We start from the raw sequence: 21,552 nt of genomic DNA, 5'->3' as shown, positions 1-21,552 counted from the left end.
GAAATTTAGATAGTGCCAAGTTGCTTAATGGTGATTAATCAGGAGTTAAATAGGTGTGGAATTCTAAGTTCAGATCTTTTAGGACATAAATTGCTAAATAAAGATTAAGAGGTATATTTTCCTTAATTCTTAGGAGGCCTTAGTCAAGGATGCCCGTGTTTATGTGGTGTCCAACCAAGCAGTTCCAGGTAGTGGAATTTACATGCTCTAGCTGCGGGGTTTTTTTCCCACACCAGCAGAGTTTCAAAGTCCTGGAAATTGAAGCTCTCTCTTTTCACAATTTCTTTTAAAATGCTAGGAAATTAAAAGAAAGGGGAAAAAAGAAAGCGAATACAATATTAAAGTATGGTTCAGTCCTGGAAAAGGGGCACAGCAAAAATGACATTTTTGGGTTCTACATTCATTGTCTCTTTCTAATTTCCAGTTCAGAATTACTCAGCTTGCACGTAAAGATTTATTTTTCATTTCTAAGTGCCCTATCCACCAAATCATCCTTAAACTCTTAACAGTCAAACTGAGTTGTTACCATATCATGCATCATCCCCAGTAACAAAGGTTCTCATAGCCCCATTATGGCTTCAGCTATATCTATTCAACCCTATCATCTTCATATTATTCCCTCAGTGATGCCTGTTCCAACCCATGTAAGGTTACACTGGTATCTTTGGGCTGTAGAATCTCTGCTGTTGGTGATGGTACACAAGACGGAAACAATCCAGCTTCAGTCTGAGCCCATGGTGAATTTGTGGGCTTGGCACTTAGAAAAAAACATACAATATTGTCTTCTGTGTATATTAGGAATTGATGCTGGTGGTTAAGATGCTTAGTGTCTTGTGAAGCTTGCTATCCTTTTGTATTTTCAGGTATTTCAGGGAGTTTCATTAATTACGCTCCTTTTTAAAATAGCCCCTCACCTTTAATAGATCTGTTTTGTGCTTTTTCTAGTGTCCTTGACTTGGTTACATTGTTTCTTTCTGTCCTCTGACCAGTTGAAATCTGCTTGTCCTTCTTGATAAAAATTCAAGTTTTCTGGACGGTAATCAATTCCATTCATCTTTCTGCAGCTCACTCCAGGCAGCCTTGACATCTGTACACATACAGAATCTTGACACGCATTTCAAATCTGATTAGATCATGACCACCAGATCCTTGACACTTACCAGCTTTTGGAGACGCAATAACTTTTCAATTGCAGCAGCAAAGAGACTCAGAGTTGCCATCTACGGTTGTCTTGATTTGACATCATCACCCACGTAGTAGAATAGAGGCATCAGGACACTAATATTCTGCTGCAATGTGACATAGTGTGTGATGATGGGAAAGCCCTGTGGGGAAGGGAGCCAGTCCTATACACAGAAATTTAGTTTATTCTCATTAACGATGTGAATGGTTCAGATCCCCAAGATGAGGATTTGAGGTGCTCAGGCAGGAGACACAATACGCAGGGGGAATGCAGGAAGGAAATCATCCTGACTGTGGGAGTAGCACAGAAAAGATTTAATTGGTAGGCATTTTTCTTGCACTTTTCCAATCTCTCTGTTCTTGGATCTCATCCTAAAGCAGTCCAAATTATCAGCAGATGAACAATTCGCATTCCATGCCTGTTTGACAAAACTGCTAGAACCCCTTAAAACTGTTTAGCAGCCCCTTAGATTTCCTTCAGTCCCTTGTTTGTGGTATTATATTTGTCTGCTTCCCCTGAGGTAGGATTCAGACTTGTTTTTTGCAGTGCCCTCTGCTGCAGTTAAACACAATGGCATGAAACCAATAAAGCCCTTTTTAAAGCAGGGAGTCTTCAAGATCCTCTTTTGTTGGAGTAAATCTTGTATGGCTTTCAATCTGTTTTAGATCCCAGCAATGCTGGTTCAAGCTCCCATTTGTTTCTATACAATGTGCACTTCTCATTGCATACCATAGAGGATGTTATTTCAGAGTTAAACTAGACACTGAGAATATAGAAAAAGGCAAAACAACACCAACAAAAAGCAAAACTGCCTAAGAATAATTCTTAGAGCAATATCTTTGCTCCAAGTGGTCTCCCTGGATCATACAGTATGTAGATACTTCATTATTTTTATTTGAAGTGTTTCTTTAATTGGAAAAAGTGATTTGCTTATTTCTAAAGGTGATCGTATTTTTCACAACTTAAATTTACATCACAGCATATTTGGTACTCTGAAACTTTGATTGGTTTCATATCAATGGCCAGGGAAGGAATAAAGGTTTCCATATCAGAAAAGAGGGTTGTTAGAACAATGTTTACAGTGCACAGATGCAGCAGCCACTACTAGGTTAGCAGTTGGCACCCACTGAAGTCTGTTGCAGCCGACTATGAGGGACACCACGCCTTCATGTCATTACTTTAATGGGTACACAGGACTCCAGAAATCCCCATTTGGAAGTACTCCCAAAAGGGGGAGGAGGGTTAATCCCTTTGGAAGTCACAGAAAAAAATTGAATGCAAAGCTTTCGTGTTTATGACTAAAATACAACCTCCATCAAATGAAATAATTCCTGCAATCCATTTCTGGCTCCACTCTTGCTGTTTTCTTTGGGCTTTATTCTCAGTTACGCTGACAGAGCAGTGTGAAGTGGCCTTAACATAAATGAGAATCAGACCCTTTATGTCTGTGGCACAGTTAAACCTAAGCCAGCAAGGGAGTCATCACCCTCTAGTAATGGCTAAATACCTGCTGGCACTTGGAATTAAATAGTGTTGCCATGCAACACAACAAAGTTCAGCCAAGTTCACATGAAGCTAAGGTGACCATAGGTCCCGTTTTGGACAGGACAGTCCCTTTTCTAAGCCCTGTCCCAGCCATCCCAACTTTTTTTTTTTTTTTCAAAATTGGGCTTTTGTCCCTTTTTCTTTTGCCGACTTGATCAGTTGGCAAGAACAATGGGACAAATGCCCATTTTTATCAAAAAAAAAAAAAAAAAAAGGTAGGGTATGATGTGGAGGAACATGTGTGGGGGGGTGAGCAGAGATGCCAGCCCACACAGGGGAAGGTAGGGCTGGGTGGGGGCAAGGAGGCAGCATTCCAGCATGCAGGGGGCTGGCAGGGTTCCAGTGACTGGCAACAGCCTCACTTGGGGGAGGGAGGCACGCTCAGGTGAGCAGCTGGGGGTGTCCTGTTTTCCCTTTGGGAAATATGGTTACCCTACATGAAGCATTGTCAGCTAATGCATCTTTTTGGATCAGATTCAGTCTGTTTGGAGGGGCAGAGGGGTGGGTAAAGAGAAACAAAAATTAATTTGAGAATCTTTCTCTTTAATTCCCAATGAGTGAAGAGGCTGTCTGACACTAGACAGTGAATAATTTTCATCAGCTGAGACAGTCACTGGAAAATCCCAGACCAAATTTTATAGCCGCAGCTTTTTCTCCATCAGACTTCTCCTCTCACCAACATCTATAACATAACTCGTCCGTGACTCCAGCCCTGCCAATATGCATGCAGTGTTGCATCACAAAGTATAAGGAGACACATACAAATATACATGCAATACATTGTATGGAAGATATAAAAAGCATAGAATCTGTACAGTACATGCCATTACTTATGGACTACACCACAAAACCTTCCCAGTGAAAAGGCAGAAAGAGGGGAGGATATTTTTGCAAAGAGGGAAGGATATTAAAGATGTATAAAGGCTGCATGCTGACAACAGGATTGTTCCCTTTTTGTTTTCCCGACCAGGTGATTCACTGGAACTCGCCAAAGAAGCTGCGAGTGAAAAACAAGCACGTGGAGTTTTTCCGCAACCTCTACCTGACATTCCTAGAGTACGATGGGAACCTGCTGAGGCGGGAGCTCTTTGGCTGCCCCAGTGAGGCAGATATCAATAGTGAAAATGTAAGTGGGAAGCGTGAGGGTGTCTTTTAACACAGAGACAATGCAGATGATTGGAAGGCTGGTTTGTGGTTAAGAGACTGGGCTGGGACTCAGGAAATGTGGGTGCAGTTCCCTGCAGTTTCCGTAACATCATATCTGACTTGGGGTACATCATTCATTCTCGCTCTGCTCTAGTTCCTGTCAGTAAAATGGGGGTGATAATCCTGCCTTTCTCCCACTCTTTGGCTGCCTTTTCTATTTAGGGTGGGATTGTCAAAGGTTTCTAAGAGATTTAGAAGCACAAGTTAAAAATCAACGGGACTGATGCTCAAAACTCCATTCGGCACTTTTGACAATCCCACCCTTCGGACTAAGATCTCTGGGCCAAAGAGCTGTCTCTTACAATGTGTTTGTACAGTGCCCAGCACAGTGGGGCCCTGGTGTCAGGTGGAGCCACTAGGTGTTTCTGTAATACAAATAATGAAGAAGAAATGAAAACATCAAGAATGCTGAGTTTGAAAGTCAAAAATCTACCTTTTACATGTCTACTGCACGGTATACAATGAGTTAACCCATGAATGTACAATTATGCTGTGAGACTACAGGAGGGTCCTGTCACAGTTCAGGGCAAGTGCCCTTGTATTCCTCTTCTGTGGTCCAGCAATGGCAATACTCTAGGCTTTCAAACCGTTACCTCTCTTGGGTGGAAACCCATGTGTCTCTCCCTCCTGACCAGGGTTTTTCAGGCTGCAGAGCTCCCAGCCTATACTGTGAGTTCCCCAGCAAGTCCGACTGCCTAAACAGGCCTGCTTTGCTTTCCCCTCAGCGGTTATAAACAGCATAGTTGCCCAGAGATGTAAGTTATCACACAGCCCTTCCTAAGCAAGCACATTTATTCTTAAGATAAGAGCATAAGAGAGAAAACATATTGAAAACAATACAAGAACCTACGTGCATGCTAATAAACTTACCAGAGATCACCCCAACTCCAACCAAGAATCTGGAAGGAGTCAGTCCCTCAAACTCCACCAGGGTTTTTTTCTGTGCTTACAAGTTCGTAACCACCTTGGCTCAGCACTCTCATGAATCTGTGAGTCACTCCTTTATACCACCTGGCCTCTGATCTTGTCCTCATGTAACAGGTGATCAGCACAGATAAAGGTCCCCTCCTCAGGGCAAAGCTTCAAAAGTCTGAGTTCTTGCATAACCAGAGGGCTTACATTTGCATACACCTCCCCGTAGAGATTTCCTAAGAAAGCCTGTCAAGGTTCCTTCCTGACTCTGAACTCTAGGGTACAGATGTGTAGACCTGCATGAAAACCCCCTAAGCTTATTTTTACCAGCTTAGGTTAAAACTTCCCCAAGGTACAAACTATTTTACCTTTTGCCCTTGGACTTTTTTGCTGCCACCACCAAGCGTCTAACAAATATATAACTGGGAAAGAGCCAGCTTGGAAACGTCTTTCCCCCCAAAATCCTCCCCAAACCCTACACCCCCTTTCCTGGGGAAGGCTTGATAAAAATCCTCACCAATTTGCATAGGTGAACACAGACCCAAACCCTTGGATCTTAATAACAATGAAAAAGCAATCAGGTTTTTAAAAGAAGAGTTTTAATTGAAGAAAAAAATAAAAGAATCACCTCTGTAAAATCAGGATGGTAAATACTTTACAGGGTAATCAGATTCAAAACACAGAGAATCCCTCTAGGCAAAACCTTAAGTTACAAAAAGACGCAAAAACAGGAATCTACACTCCATTCAGCACAGCTATTTTATCAGCCATTTAAACAAAACAGAATCTGGCACACATCTAGCTAGATTACTTACTAAGTTCTAAGACTCCATTCCTTTTTCTGTTCCCGGCAAAAGCATCACACAGACAGAACGAGCCTTTGTTTCTCCCCCCCCTCCAGCTTTGAAAGTATCTTGTCTCCTCATTGGTCATTTTAGTCAGGTGCAGGTTATCCTAGCTTCTTAACCCTTTACAGGTGAAAGGGTTTTTCCTCTGGCCAGGAGGGATTTTAAAGGTGTTTACCCTTCCCTTTCTATTTATGACAAAGCCACTTAACTATAACAGTGCATTCTTTTCTGGCACATTGTTTCAAATAGATTGTGAGGCTCATAATATTTCCCAGGGTCTTCATTAGTAATGTCTCACCCCTAGAGATATTACACACAATCCAACAATAATACATAACCATTTTGCATTTTTAATACAATGAACTCCTAAAATACTTAAACTTAATTCAAAAAGGCTTGTCCAGGATATTGCAGAAAAATACCATATCTGTCAGTATCTTTCTTTAATAACTATGTGCCCTCCCCCTTCCCCTTACCTGCACACTACAGTAGCAGTGTTCTGAACAGCAGCAAAATGCTCACAAGAGAAATCTGCCAGATTAAGTGACTCCTCTGAATACTGCAAGGACATTTATATACAGGGGGTGTGGATGTGGGTGTGATAACAATTTTTTTTTAAAGTTGAAGGAAGCCTTTACATATAGATAGATACATGAACTTTCTGTGCAGTTCAGCCACAAGAGCGTTCTAGCCAAATAGCAATTTCCGCTACACAATGTGAAGAGATAGAAACAAAAAGTAGCAGCACTTTATGGTGCCTTCTAAAGAAAAGGACAATGGATCTTGTAAAATGTCTGAGATACTCAATATGAAAGTCAGTAAAGCAAAAACAGTACCACTTACACAATACTACCCAAGAGACGAGAAGTAGGCTTTAGTATTTTTAACACCTGACAGTGTTCCCATTGCCTCTGTGGGTAAGTCAGCCATAGGACATGCCACCAATAGTTTCTCAATTACAGCACTTCCAGATGTATATATGCTGTACAGCCAAAGGCATGGCTGATACATAGGGTTATCATCTCACTTACATTTTGGGAGGATAGGGAATCAAAGAAAGTGGTGAGAAATGGATAAATAGTGGTGGAGAGAGACTGGAACAGAGAAGAGAAGAAACAGCGAAGGCAAAAATAGATGTGGAGGGGAAAGGTCAAATCAGAAGAGAAAAAACATCTTTGAGAGAGAGACTTTTAGAGAATAAAATGAACTGAAAATGTTAAAAGGTCTCTGAAAGGCTGAAGAACAGAGGCATCAAAATATTGAAGGGAAAATGGAGGATATAAAAAGGGAGAGAAGGTTAAAAAACAAAACAAGGGGCACATAGTAAGATATATATATTTATATAGGCAGTTTGTCAGATGCAACATCTTGAATCTCTCTGATTTAATGGTATCTGATTTTATAAAGGTTGTATGGCATGGCAAAGCAAGCATGTATGTCACGTGCATTTTGATGCAGCTCCTAGGATTCACACAGGACATGTGGTTCGATATGGCATTATCCCAGCATGATTCACACCTCTTGTCATGTTTTGTTGCTTAAATAAGGCTGCGGGATGGAATTATGCTGAGATGATGATACTCCTAGTGGATTAGAAGGCTTTATGTGTAGCCAGGTGCTTGTCACTGCATCTCCCTCTCCTCTGTAATACCTTGGTAAACTGATTTATTCCAGAGATTGTGTTGGTAGAGTGCAGTGAAAAATGTACGTTCTGGGTGCTGAAACTGGCAGTTCAGAAAGCTTAAAATCGCACATTTTACTGAGCTTGTAGCTGGTATGTAGATACTGGTAGGTAACTGAGTAAGCAGGTACATCTGCCATGACACTAGACTGTTTTAAGACTAGAGAGAGCTAGATGATCACTAATCCCCTGAACTCTACTTGTGATCATTTACAAGAGCAATGGCTTGTTGTGTCTTTCGTTCACAATCTGGCTTTATCAGGTGCCACCCTTAAGGCCTCAATCTAATATGCTGGTTATCACAGTACTGTAATTTAATACTTGTAACGGTGATGTATTTAGTATCTTGTTTGGAATTAAGTTCAATAGTTCATATACTATTCCCAGTTACACGAAGGCCCATTTACAGCCCTCTGGCAGCGTGAAGATGATTATAAAGATGGCTTTTAAAAGGGTGTAATTACATGTATTCCCACTGTAAGGCCCCTTTACACTGCCTTAGTTTAAATGATAATCTGCTCCTATATCTCTTTCTATGTGCAGGTAAATTAACTCATATTTTTTCCTCTTTTTCCAATAGTTTATTAAAAGACCCAGGAGGCCACACTGAAGTGATGTGCCCCCTGGACCCTGTATTTAGTAGTCTTTTCTAATAAGTAATGGCACTTCAGCTGCACCAAACAGCAGGGATGTTAGGAGTCTGGAGTTTCAAGCAGTACAAGATCCACTGTGGGTTAGAAACTGTGAACGTAAAGGGGAGACAGGCAATGGGACGTACCATGCAGGTTCATCATTATGGCTGGGAGCTGGAACATAGAATACCAGGCCCAAAAGCCAGAAGTATAACTACTGGTAAGGATACCAGAGGCTGGGAACCACTGGCCTAGGCCACAGTGATCAGTATATTGCACTGAGAAAAAGTGATAGGCATCTGTTCATGCTACTGTGTATGAGCTTTCTTTCCATTTATAGCTGCTGTGCTGTCAATCTGCTGCCAGCTGCAAAGAGAGCTGATACATTTTTGATTGGAATCACACAACACATGTGGTGACAGCTTTAACTTCCTCTCAGAGCAGCATAGAATGTGACTACAGTTCTCATAGCTTTGGGGCATCATGTACAGGTGAGCCCACATCCTAAATTCGGAAGAAATTCCTGTGTGTTGGTTATGGTCTTCTGTCTCTAAAACCAGCCTGCCTAACATGGCGACCGTAGCAAAGGAAACCCTGTGAAGTTACCATCACCTGGTTCATTGGCAAGTGTCTGTTGTCATCTTGGTACGCAACAAGAGAGAAAGGTTTAACATTTTTGAATTAAGTCAGATTCGGATCTTCCCAGCTAGCAGGAAGAGGCTGTTTTAGCTGTGACAAGTGCACAGATGGTGGTGATTTTCAAAGAGAGAAAAGGAAAAAGCTGGCTTGCTGGACTTGGGAGCTGAGATGGTGGAAATGTTCATTGGTGGCGGCTGCTGCTGCTGCATTGCCATGATTACAAGTTCCAGGATGAAAATGCTTGAATTAGAATATTCAGTCATTGTCTTGCTCCACTGTTCTTCCTCTTATTCTTTCCACACACAGAAATGAAGAGAGTTCCTTGAATCAAAGGATCTTTCATTTCCCTTAGTACAACTGTCTGCACAGCAAATGATGTTTGAGGGTCTGGCTCAGTTCCCACAATGGGGATGAAGGGAGCACAATGCTGGAATAGAAGGGATGGCTGCTGGTCAGAAATTATGCAAATTATCAGAGCTCCTTGCCAAGTCTATAGAGGAACAGCTGGAGGTCATTTGGAGGAGCTGACCATACTATGCTTGCGGTGGAGCCAGTGCCATCAGTCCCTTTTGTTTTCATGGGCACTAAAAGAAAAAACAGAGTGAACATGCTCTCCTGCACTGATTTGTGATGTATCACTACCCTTCCCTTCATGCAATATGTGGATGGGAAGTTAAGATCAGAGCCTAAGCATACTGGAAAGGCTTCCATTGACTTCACTGGGCTTTGGGTTGGGCCCTTAGTCACTCAGTACCACTTGTTTCATGCTCTTTTCCATGTCTGCCTGACCCCCCGCCCTTTTTTTTAATGCAAAAAGCAAGTTTTCAGGGAAACCCATAAAGGCAAAGCTCACAATAATCTCTTAGTTATGAGTTTTCTCTTGCTTATAATGTTGATGTCCAGCATTTCATACTAGAGGACCTACTTGTAAAGCCTCAAATACTTGAGCAGTATGTTTAATGTCCTAATATGACTCCATAGCTAAGGCTATAATATCCACTATGAGCCTGGTTTTGGCACACGGGCACAGAGGCTCAACCTTTACACAATCCCATAAAAGCTCCTTTCTGCACACAATTTCTCACGAGGAGTCCCTGCCAAAGGGGGATTTTTTTTTAATTCTTAAGCTTGAGGTGCAATGAGACAGCCCGTTTTTATGAGACTCTGGGCCTGATCCAAAGCCCGTCGAGATTCATGGGAAGATTCCCATTGATTTCAGTGGGCTTTGGATGAGGCCCTTCTAAAAGAATTTCCTGAAAAGTAAAAGAAAAAAACAGCAGCACTTTTTCAAACTATTTTCTTTTTGGCTCTTCACACTGGAAACACACTGGATGTAAACCACTCTCACTAGCCCTTTCTGAGAAGAGACTGTTTTTACCAAGTTGGAGATGTAAAGATTTTAACTAGTAGCAAAGACCTCTGCGTGCATTGTTATAATTTCCATCAGAGGAACTGGTGACGGTTGCAAGCCGTGCCCCATCTAATATTAGCTTTCTTCTTAAAAAATTAAATATGTCTAAAAATAAACTGGCAAGACCGCTTTCAAGCCAGACAATAGGGCCTTGATCTTATCATTAGATAGATGCAGAAAAAAACCCTGTGCAGCCCTCCACCATGGGAATAAATGTCTGCACTAATGGAAAGACTGGGGTGTAGAATATGTCATGGTGGAGTTTTTTTCCCTATAAATCATAAGTTCTTTGAGGTGGGAAACCTTGGTCTTCCCCAGCGGAATTCTTGTCCGTTCATTCATCACAATTATTATTATTATTATACATGGGGCTGGTACTACCACCTCTGATTAAGGTTGCCTGACATTTCCTGTTGTAAGACCCTGTTTTCAGTTGCTTATAACTTTGGCAAACTGTAACTGTTTGGGCTGAAATTTTCCATGCCAGGTGTCTGCCTCAGACTGATATTTTTGGAAAATTTCAGCCCATACAATTCAGCCATTTCTGAAAACAGACTATGGAAAAATACGTTGTTTTGTCCATGGTAAAAAGTCGGTGACTTTTTCTTTGAAGCACCGTGCATGGGAGCAGGGACTTGAAATTATAGCCTTTGCCTCAGGGATGTGCCTTTTGTTGTCTCCATGAAAATCAGTTCAAATTTGGCCAAGTTATAAACCTTTGAAAAATCACAGTTTGCACACACTCAGTAGAGACTTGCCAGAGTTTAACAAGTAAAATCCCTGAAGATTCTCCTCAGTGTGCTGGAGCTTCTCACAGCTCCTAGCCCTGACCAAACTGTGCATATGCCATCCCCACAGAGCGACTGAGCATGTTCCAGCCCAGGGCTACAGTCACAACTGTAATTGCTGCTCCTAGCTTCTCCAGACCGGAGTGGGGCCGGGCACTGGGAAATGACAGCAGGGAGCTGGGAGGGCAGAGAGAGACTGGGACTGGGTGCTGGGGGGAAGGAAGTCAGAGAAGTGAGCAGGGGAGTCTGGAGCTGGTTGGACAAGGTGCCTGGGACTAGGGACCAGTGGGGGGAAATACGGTTGGGGAGAGAAGACACATATGATAGAGGGTGTAGGGGGAGAATTGGGACTATTTGAGCAAAGAGACTGGGACAAGGGGTTGGGAAGTGAGTGGGGAAACGAATGAGACTGGATGAGAAGCAAGGGAGGGAGATTAAGGCTGGAAGCCAGTGTGTGTGGAGGAGGGGGGAGACAAACTGAAAGAAGAGCCAGGAGATGAAACCTGGGACTTGCTGGCCAAGGAGACTGGGGACAAATTGGAGCAGGAGAGTGGGGACTGGGACTGGCTGGGCAAGAATACTGGGACCAGGAGTCGGAGGGGTAGATTAGGATTTGGACAGCAAGCCCAGAGAGGGAGAGTAGGAGTGGCTGGGCAAGGAGATTGGGACCGATATGAGATGCCTGAGGAATGGAGATTGGGATTGGGAGGTAAGGATAACGGGACTGGGAAAAGAAACCAGAGGTGAGGAAGAAACAGGACTGAGACAGAAAAAGGTTGGAGGGAAGTAGCAATGCAGTCAAGTTTGTGTGGAATGGGCAAAAGGAACGGTGTCCCCAGCCTAGAGCACGCTCCCCTCCAGAGCCTGGAATGGAACCCAAGATTCCTGAGTCTCACCATTCCCCTGCTGTCAGCAAATATCTGTGGAACCCTCTGGCAAAGTATCTACCTCATCCCCCCTCTAGTGCTGGTCCACATGAAGGACAACTTCCTATTCATATGTTACTCCATTAACTCAAGTGGCAGAGGTCTGTGCAGTGGTTCTAAAGGTTCCAACTCTGCAGATGAGCCCTGTGGGTGTCCGTGTGATGCCAGATGATGGAATTTCTGTTTTTTTCAGTTTGCTTTTAGGAATTATACCAAAAAAAAGAACATTATTAAGGCTGCAAAGTCAAGCACTTAATGTGGAATGCCATGATTAAGGTTGCCTGTGCAACCTTAATTTAGCCCCCTTGAGCATATGCATTGTGATACAGTCTTTAATGACACAATCACACGCTGTTTTTTTCCCACAGGACCTCAATCTAAGTATGAGCAGAGGGACCACAGGTGGCTACAAGAAACAGAAGAGGAGAGGTTTCAGAGTAGCAGCCATGTTAGCCTGTATCCGTAAAAAGAAAAGGAGGACTTGTGGCACCTTAGAGACTAACCAATTTATTAGAGCATTAATAAAGAAGAAGGAGAGTACATGGTAGCAATGAGACAATTATGATCAGCATAATAAGCTGCAGTCACAGCTCACCATCTGCGTAGCCATTGTTCTTACCTTTACTTGTTACTCCCAGCCATCCTGTTCATCTTTCCACAGGGAGAGAGATGATGACAGAATCTTAGTTCTGTTGTAAGTGAGGTAATGCTAGTAAAAGCACTGTATGGTGGTAAAAATGGTAGTGCCCTATCTACTCGAGTGCTCCCACCATCGCTACCAGCAGTGGAGCTGCGCTAGCTAGCACTGCCAACAGCACTACCCAGCTCCAGAAAAGGGGGCCTTTCTGGTAAGAGTGCAGGGCCACATCATGGCTGCAGAGAAGGTGGTTCTGGGTTGGCTGTGGGTAAGGCTACGACCTCGTCTCCTCCTGCATGCCAGAATGACTGCACTGCGGGAACACTGGCTACTTCTTATACAGTATAATGACTCCTGACATTGCTGCTCAGACACTGGACCCTCCTCCTTGTCCTTATCACAGCTCAGTTTTGTTGAAGGCATAATTTGGCCCATTGTGTAGATACAAAATTTTTGATGGTGTAGGAGGAATAAAGGTTTAATTGATGTGGGATTAGACTGACTTTATCACTTATCAGTGGAGAAGCCAGAAGTGCATTATGTAGATCATCGCAAACAAGGGCAAGTAAATGCTTTCGCCATCCCACGCTATCTTCTGTTTTGTTTATGCTGCATTACAGAGAGCAGTTAATGTAGACATTTTTTAAGTGCTAAACACCAGGGGTCAAGTGGTCTATGGGTGTAAATTGGTGCAGCTGCATTGAAGTTAATTTAACTGCGCCACTTAAGGCTGGCAGACAGTTTGACCCCCGGCTGATATTATTTGTCCTATCTCGCCAACTGCAAAGTGTTTGCACTATGACTCTTAAGTGTACATGCTTTGGAGCGAATATGCAGTTAGGGGGCTAGATCCAAGGCCTGTTCCCTTCTCTGCCACAAACTCTCTGTGACTTCAGGCAAGTCTCTTAGTCTCTCTCTGTCTCAGTTCCCCATCTGTAAAATGGGGATAATTGCACTGCCCTACCTCACAGGTGTGTTGTAAAGATGAATGCACTAAAGATTGTGAGGTGCTCAGATACTATGGTAAGGAGGAGGTCATATAAGCACAGAAAACAGAGGGAGAGAAAATGCATTATTAATACATTTCTAAAAATTATTTAAAATTTTGTTACATAATTATTTTAAACCTTGTGAGCCAGGTTATATACCATTAGGAAACCTGGTTTTCCTCCTCTCCGCTGTGATACAGCAGATGTTTCTAGTCAGAATGATCATGAAATATTGGAGTTTAAAATGTCACTAATCCCAGATGGAATATGGGCAGTCCTAGATGTTGGACCGGTATCGTTTTGGGGGAAATCCCACATATTTTTGAAGGAAGTAAATATTTCTGTGGCATGTCAGTTTAAGAAAAACATCTCTTTGAAGCTGCTCAGAGATTTGAAACAGTCCTAGGAAGATGAATTAGTGGACAGAGCATGGGTCTGGCAGTCAGAGGTCCATGGTATGTGAAGTTCATCCCAATTCCACCCTTTATCACACAGATAGTAAGCGCCACCCATGTGGTATAAGTATATAGACAAGTAGTTCTGGTAAATTATGGGGATTTATGGTAGAATTCAGTGAGCTGCTTAAAAAATACTGCCTGGGCTGCTTGTGCCTGTCAATCCAGCCCTGCCTCAAAGGCCGCTTTCCCGGGGCTGAAGTCAGCTCCCATGCCACAGCTGGCTGCCCAGAGAAGTAATTTAACAAATGCATTTTATTTTTGGATCCGTCTGTCTCTTTGTTTTGTGTCTTGCATCTCACACTCCCTCCACTCACTGCCATTTTCATTTCTGAGACATGTAACATGCAGATGCTAATGAAAGCACTTGCTGCCTCCAACCTCAGATTCTCTCCAGAGAATAGTTACTATACACAGGGTGAAAAGGACATGGCTTTTAAACTGTAGGATTCTTCCCGAGAGGTAGTATTCCCTACATGGTCAGTGGCCAGTAGCCTTAGAGCAAAAGATTTTGTGAGGAGGGAGAATATCATGTTAATCAGATATTCCCAACTGGGAAATACATGCTGTCATTCTAAGGGAAGGAAGCTGTGCGGTAATAAGTTTATTGTTACATGTATAATGGAGATGCCAGCTTTTTTCAACAGTAGCAGGTATTAAGATCTTCCTTTTGGTGATGCATATGTTCAAATGAGGGGCTGTTTGCATAGATCATAGAATCATAGAATATCAGGGTTGGAAGGGACCTCAGGAGGTCATCTAGTCCAACCCCCTGCTCAAAGCAGGGCCGATCCCCAATTAAATCATCCCAGCTCTGTCAGTATTCCCATTATAACCCATTCTTTTCATGGATGTATAACATGGCTGCAAACTTTCAACCAGGCTATACATTCTCAGCCTGTAAATACTGAATATACACAGTGCAGATATGGATAAGATTGTGTCATTTGAGAAATAGTATGACAAAAAATAATTTAAGACAACTACCAATGGGGCAAAATTAAGGTTGTTCATGGAACCTTACCTTAGACCGGGGTGGACAAACTACGGCCCGGGGGCTGCATCCAACCCTCCAGACATTTTAAGCCTGCCCTCGAGTTCCCTCTGGGGAGCGGCATCCGGGGTTTGCCCCGCTCTGGCACTCCAGCCAGGGAGCAGGGTCGGGGCTCCTATGTGTAGGGGCAGCCAGGGGGCTCCGCACACTGCGGCTGCCCCCACAGCTCTCATTGGCCAGGAACCACGGCCAGTTGGAAATGCGGGGTGGCACTTGCGGACACGGCAGCGCACAGAGCCACCTGATTGCGCCTCCAAGTAGAAGCCAGAGTGGGGACATGCTGCTGCTTCTGGGAGCTGCTTGAGGTAAGCGCTGCCTGGAGCCTGCACCCCTGATTCCCTCCCGTGCCCCAACCCCATGCCCCATCCCTGATCCCCCCTCCCAGCCTCCCAAACCCTCAGTCCCAGCCCGGAGCACCCTCCTGCATTATCCCCAGCCCCACCCCAGAGCCTGAACCCCCAGCCAGAGCCCTCACCCCTACACCTCCCCCACACACACCAACCCCCTGTTCCAGTCCAGAGCCCCCTCCCACACCCTGAACTCCTCATTTCTGGCCCCACCCCAGAGCCTGCACCCCCAGCCGGAGCCCTCACCCCTTCCCGCACCCCAACCCCCAATTTCGTGAGCATTTGTAGCCTGCCATACAATTTCCATACCCAGATATGGCCCTTGGGCCAGAAGGTTTGCCCACCCCTGCCTTAGACAATTTCCTGGCTTTTGAGTGCTTGACTGTGCACCCTTTAATTTTCTCTTAACATACTTTATTTGAATGGGATGCATGTGTATACATGTGTGTGTGTGCACGCATGTATTATCTTTGTGTGCGTGTGTGTAACAAAAGAACACACAGAAAGATAAATACCCTTAAACATCAACCAATCAACCATTGTCATCTGTAACATAGTAGCATGTAAAGGCCCATCTGGAAAAAGGAATTACTAATATCCCCAATTTATATTTGGGGAATTGAAGCACAAAGAGATGCAGTGACTTGTCCAAGGTCACACACACAGTCTGTGGTAGAGCTGAGAATTTTAACCCAGATCTCCTGAGTCCTAGTCCAGCACCTTCACCACAAGACATTCATAAATGGCTGAATTCAACCCAGGAGACTCTGCCTGCCTGCTTTGCCTCGGATTGGGATTCCCATGGCTTCTAAGAGTTTGGGCTTGTCTCTTCAAAGGACACTCTACATTTGAATTTGTTTTAAATTGACTGATGGGGCATCCATTAAGTATCATCACCTGCATTTTGTTTGCATCTTAAAAATAAAGAAGTTAAGACTTCTTTCTACTCCCCTACTGGGTTTTATAAAAGTATTTTCTGTAGGCTCAAGACAATACTACCAAGTCTGTGAGGGGCTCAGATACTACAGTAATGGGAGCCCATATGAGTATCTTCGACAGAGAGATAAAAACTTTTTTGGGCCCACCCTTCCTCCAGCCTCTCCCTTCATTCCACCTTTACTTCACTTCACTTCACCTTCTGGGTGTGGTGTTCTGGCCCATCTAGTGGCACTGAGACCACTTAAAGAGAGAGAGCTAAAATGAGTGTGCTCTACAGCCTTAGCTAAGAGCCAGTTGGTTTTTAGCTCATGCAGTACTCATGCACTAAGCTCCAGAGGCCCCCGGTTCGATCCCAGTGACAGGGGTCTGTCAGTGTTACACATACGCCTGCTGTTCAGTTTCAGCCTAGATTTTCCTGCTGCTTGTCACTAGTAAACCTGATCTTGCAGAGACTTGGAAAGAGCATTTGTGTAACCTCCACTCCCCTCCCCAAGAAGTGCATGAGAGAGATAGCAATGAAACAATGAGATTAATTATACACAAAAGCTCAGAGCCTCGAAAGTAGAGTTGCCAACTGTCTAAATGCACAAACCCAAACACCCTTCCCCTAACCCCTGCTCCCCCACTTTTCTGAGCCCCCGCTCACTTCAGCTCCCTTCCATCGCTCGCTCTCTCCCACTCTCATTCACTTTCACCGGGCTGGGGCAGAGGGTTGGGGTGTGGGACAATGTGTGGGCTGGGAGGTGGGGCTGAGGGGTTTGGAGTGTGGTGTGGGCTCTGGGCTGAGCCTGGGGCAGGGGGTTGGGGTGTGAGAGGGCGTCAGGTTCTGGGAGGGAATTTGGGGTGTGGGAGGGGCTCAGGACTGGGACAGAGGGTTGGAGTTCAGGAGGGGACACAGGTACAGGCTCTGGGAGGGAGTTTGGAGGCGGGAGGGGGTTCCGACCTGGGGCAGGGGGTTTGGGGTGTGGGCTCTGAGAGAGAGTTTGGGTGCAGGGGACTGCTGGGGCAGAAGGTTGGGATGCAGGAGGAGGTTCAGGGTGCAGGCTCGGGCCAGGCAGCACTTACCTCAGATGGCTCCCAAAAGTGGCAGCATGTCCGGCAGCAGCTCCTAGGATCACGGGCCACCAGGCAGCTCTGCACACTGCCCCTGCCTGCAAGCACCGCCCCCACAGCTCTCATTGGCTGAGGTTCCCCATTCCCAACCAATGGGATCTCAGCGCAGGAGTAGCGAACAGACACCCCCTGGCTGTGCCTACTCCTAGGAGCCGCTGCCAAACATGCTAGCCACTTCCAGGAGCGGCATGGAGCCAGGGCAGGTAGGGAGCCTGCCTTACCCTGCTGCACCGCCGGACTTCTGGCATCCTAAAATCTCCTGGATTGGCTTCAATAGCCTCAGGAGATTAAGCTCGATTCCAGGAGACTCCCAGTCAAACCGGGAGGGTTGGCAACCCTAGGTGTCTAAAATACCTTGGAGGATCTGGGCCAGAATTCTGGCAAATGCAGAAAATAAAAAGACCGAACAACAGAATTTTTCCCCCGTCTAATATTTTTCTGCTGCATAGTCCTTGGTTCTGCTTGTAACACTAGTAGGTACAAAATGTGATTTTCAACTTGACAACAGTGTCTCCTTAATACTTGTTTTAATTCAGTAACTTTTAACACACTGTAGTTATTAGCTATTTGTTCGTAAAGTGCCAATAGTCTGGACTTCCAGAAAAGAGAACAGCCAGTAGATAAATACGTGGAGATTTCACTTCCCAAACTTCCTTTTTTCAGCTTTTGTCACTGGCAGTTGCCAAAGAAGATGTGTGTTCACTTCAAGGGGCTGGTTTTCTTTGCTTAGTTACTTGGCTTTGGAAGATGTCTGCGGAGTTGCGGTGTGGCTAGTGCCAGTTTGTCATAAATATAAAGGGAAGGGTAAACCCCTTTGAAATCCCTCCTGGCCAGGGGAAAGCTCCTCTCACCTGTAAAGGGTTAAGAAGCTAAAGGTAACCTCGCTGGCACCTGACCAAAATGACCAATGAGGAGACAAGATACTTTCAAAAGCTGGGAGGAGGGAGAGAAACAAAGGGTCTGTGTCTGTCTGGATGCTGCTCTTGCCAGGGACAGAACAGGAATGGAGTCTTAGAACTTTTAGTAAGTAATCTAGCTAGGTATGTGTTAGATTATGATTTCTTTAAATGGCTGAGAAAAGAATTGTGCTGAATAGAATAACTATTTCTGTCTGTGTATCTTTTTTGTAACTTAAGGTTTTGCCTAGAGGGGTTCTCTATGTTTTTGAATCTAATTACCCTGTAAGATATCTACCATCCTGATTTTACAGGGGGGATTTCTTTATTTCTATTTACTTCTATTTTTTATTAAAAGTCTTCTTGTAAAACACTGAATGCTTTTTCATTGTTCTCAGATCCAAGGGTTTGGGTCTGTGGTCACCTATGCAAATTGGTGAGGCTTTTTATCCAACATTTCCCAGGAAAGGGGGGGTGCAAGTGTTGGGAGGATTGTTCATTGTTCTTAAGATCCAAGGGTCTGGGTCTGTAGTCACCTAGGCAAATTGGTGAGGCTTTTTACCAAACCTTGTCCAGGAAGTGGGGTGCAAGGTTTTGGGGAAGTATTTTGGGGGGAAGGACGCGTCCAAACAGCTCTTCCCCAGTAACCAGTATTAGTTTGGTGGTGGTAGCGGCCAGTCCAAGGATAACGGGTGTAATATTTTGTACCTTGGGGAAGTTTTGACCTAAGCTGGTAAAGATAAGCTTAGGAGGTTTTTCATGCAGGTCCCCACATCTGTACCCTAGAGTTCAGAGTGGGGGAGGAACCTTGACACAGTTGTAGCAATTTCATTTTAAAAACGAAACATGTCACTTGAAATAGGTTGGATAAGACAGGACAGGAATCTGATTGGCTAACAAGCTTTCTGAACATGTCCCACAGGTAACTTTTACTGACTTTGCACTCAGTAGGTGGAGGTAGGTGCTTGGCCTTTTTGCCTCATAATGGGCCTGATCCTGTACGGTGCTGAGCATTCTGGCTGCACTCCAGTGAAGAAATTATTCATGTGCTTAACTGTAAGCATGTGAGAGTCCCACTGACTTCAATGGGATGAGTCACATTCTTAAAATTAAGTTTGTGTGCAAGTGTTTTGCTGAATCAAGGCCAGAGGTCTCGGCAAGTTACAGGTTTGAGCCCAATATGTGGGGCATTTCTATACATCAGGTCGTATATTATTGCTTTCCTGGTCATATGTTACCCTGTGATTACAGCATATATGCAGACTTCTTACAGATTCTAAGTACTAATAACATGAGCGGTCAAATTATGGCTACCACTGTGTGAATGACCTAGAGGGGAGGAAAGGATGCAAGCAGTCCCTTTGATTCCCTCCTCTAGGGTCCCAAAGCTGGAGGCAGCCAATTTTGGCGATTAGCATTGTGGAGTACAAAAGAGAGCATCTGAGACTGTCGGCATTGCTAACTGGCTCAGAGGAGCCATATCTGGGCAGAGCAGAAACGAGGACATGTCTACACCCTGTGCTCTGGGAAGTGCAGGAGGAAGAGCAAGCTACCTTGCCTATAGGTGTAGCAGGTTCTGCTACTCACTGCACTCCCCACCAGCACCCGTGGTGGTTTTATGACTTTCACAGTCAGAGCACTGGGACACATAAACTGCTGTCTCTCCCCCAGTGCTCAACAGAGCCCCCAGCTGTAATTTAGCTCAAAATGTGATTCTGTAACTCATAATTAAGTCTTTATGTCCTTTTAGTTTGGAACCCTGAAGAAATCGGATGAGTGCCTAGTTAATAGCTGCTGTGCAATTACAAACTTATAGCCTGGTCATTTGTAAAATAAAGCAAAATCCCAAGGTATCTACAGGAAATGCCCTGTAACTATTTCTTTTAACCATGTAAACTTCAGGCTGATCTAATAAGGGAATATTAATGTCTTTTTGCTAGGGAGGAAAAGAAAAACAAATGAAGATATTCCATCTAGTCACTCTGCCAGTTTTGTTTTTTAGGGGAGAGCCTATGCTGCACGGTGTTTTGTAAAGCAGGAACAATACAACAACAACAAAACATTAAGGAATTTCTCATTTATTTTGAGGCAGAAGTGACCTAGACTTCCAAGGCAGTTTTGCCTGAGTAAAGACTGCACAATTGGGACTATAGTGAAGGACTTAGGTAGGCCCTGATCCAAAGCCCAGTGGAATGAAAGGGAATCTTTTCACTGATTTCAGTGGGTCTTCGATCAGGCTGCAAAGGCAGTTTATTCAGGAGAAGACTGAAGAGTGATATGTGAAAAGGTACCACTAATTATTCCATCAGGCAGCAGAGGGAAACATGCAGCTCTGTGATTCATCACTGATGTCAACAATTTATATTTACATCTCTGAAAACAGCGCATTTGCTGCTGCCGCAGAGTCAGCACAGGCGACCTCTCACATTTAAAAATCTGCTTCGTGAAAATAATGAAGCTTTTAAATATATTCTTAACTGGCCAGAAAGAACAATTTTCTTTTTTTAAATAAATGCTGGTAAGCCATTCATCACTAGAGCATATCCATTTTAAGGTGACTTACACTTTGGGCTAATTTGTATAGAAAAATCCTATAAGATGTAATAAAGAATGATAGCCTTGCTTAGGTTTTTTAGATCATTCTATGTAATTTATTAGAGAATCATATCACTTTTATAAAAAGACAGTCATTCTTTATTAAGTTCTCGAGTTCTTAAGAGTAATTCCCATAGAACCCTACTTAATTTCTATGGGACCCTAAAGGTTTCATCCTTATTAAATTCCATAGGACTCTTCCAGAAAGGCTAACTGCTTGGATTTGTCTTTTTAAATGAATGCTATTTAAATATTCAGTCCACTTGTTTGTTTTTTAAAGAATTTGATACAGGAGTAGAATTGGGCTGGATCATGGTGGCTTGGCATACTTTTCTGTTCCAGAATCTAAGCTTCTCTCTCTCTCTCCTTTTTTTTTTTTTTTTTTTCCCATTTTAAGCCTCCATTTTAAAAAATGACTACTGATTTGGGTGTTTTTGTTTTTGGGTGCCATCTTAACCTTAAAAGGGCCTGATTTTTATAAAGTGCTGAGCATCCAACTTCTGAAAATCAGGCTCCTTTAAAGTATTTCAGGTCGGGTGCCCCAAATCACTTGTCCCATTTCAAAATGTAGGCCTACATGTCTCACCATTGTAGTTGCAAAGAAAATCTTCACATTGTGAATCTAATGTAGTTCAGGGCAGTAATGTCTGCCTGAGTCTACAGACAGTCTGAAACATTAGCTCTGAGAGAGAAGTGAACTGCCTTATTCATCTCATCAGAGTGATGACTCTGAAACCTAATGATCATTTAAATGCC

At 43.8% G+C, this 21,552-nt stretch overlaps 1 protein-coding gene across 5 annotated transcripts in view; it reads left to right on the top strand.

The window, feature by feature from the left end:
* Positions 1–21,552, top strand: part of LARGE1 (LARGE xylosyl- and glucuronyltransferase 1) — a 367,428-nt gene that overhangs the window by 300,663 nt on the left and 45,213 nt on the right. For all 5 annotated transcript variants that reach the window (XM_073324696.1, XM_073324688.1, XM_073324713.1 and 2 more), the window contains exon 10: positions 3,699–3,854. In XM_073324696.1, coding sequence (XP_073180797.1) covers positions 3,699–3,854 — 156 coding nt within the window. The remainder of the gene's footprint in view (positions 1–3,698; positions 3,855–21,552) is intronic.

The sequence above is a fragment of the Lepidochelys kempii genome, chromosome 1, assembly GCF_965140265.1.
Source record: "Lepidochelys kempii isolate rLepKem1 chromosome 1, rLepKem1.hap2, whole genome shotgun sequence".
Taxonomy (NCBI): Eukaryota; Metazoa; Chordata; order Testudines; family Cheloniidae; genus Lepidochelys; species Lepidochelys kempii.
The sequence above is the reverse complement of the archived record's forward strand: the minus strand, read 5'-3'. Positions and strand labels throughout refer to the sequence as shown.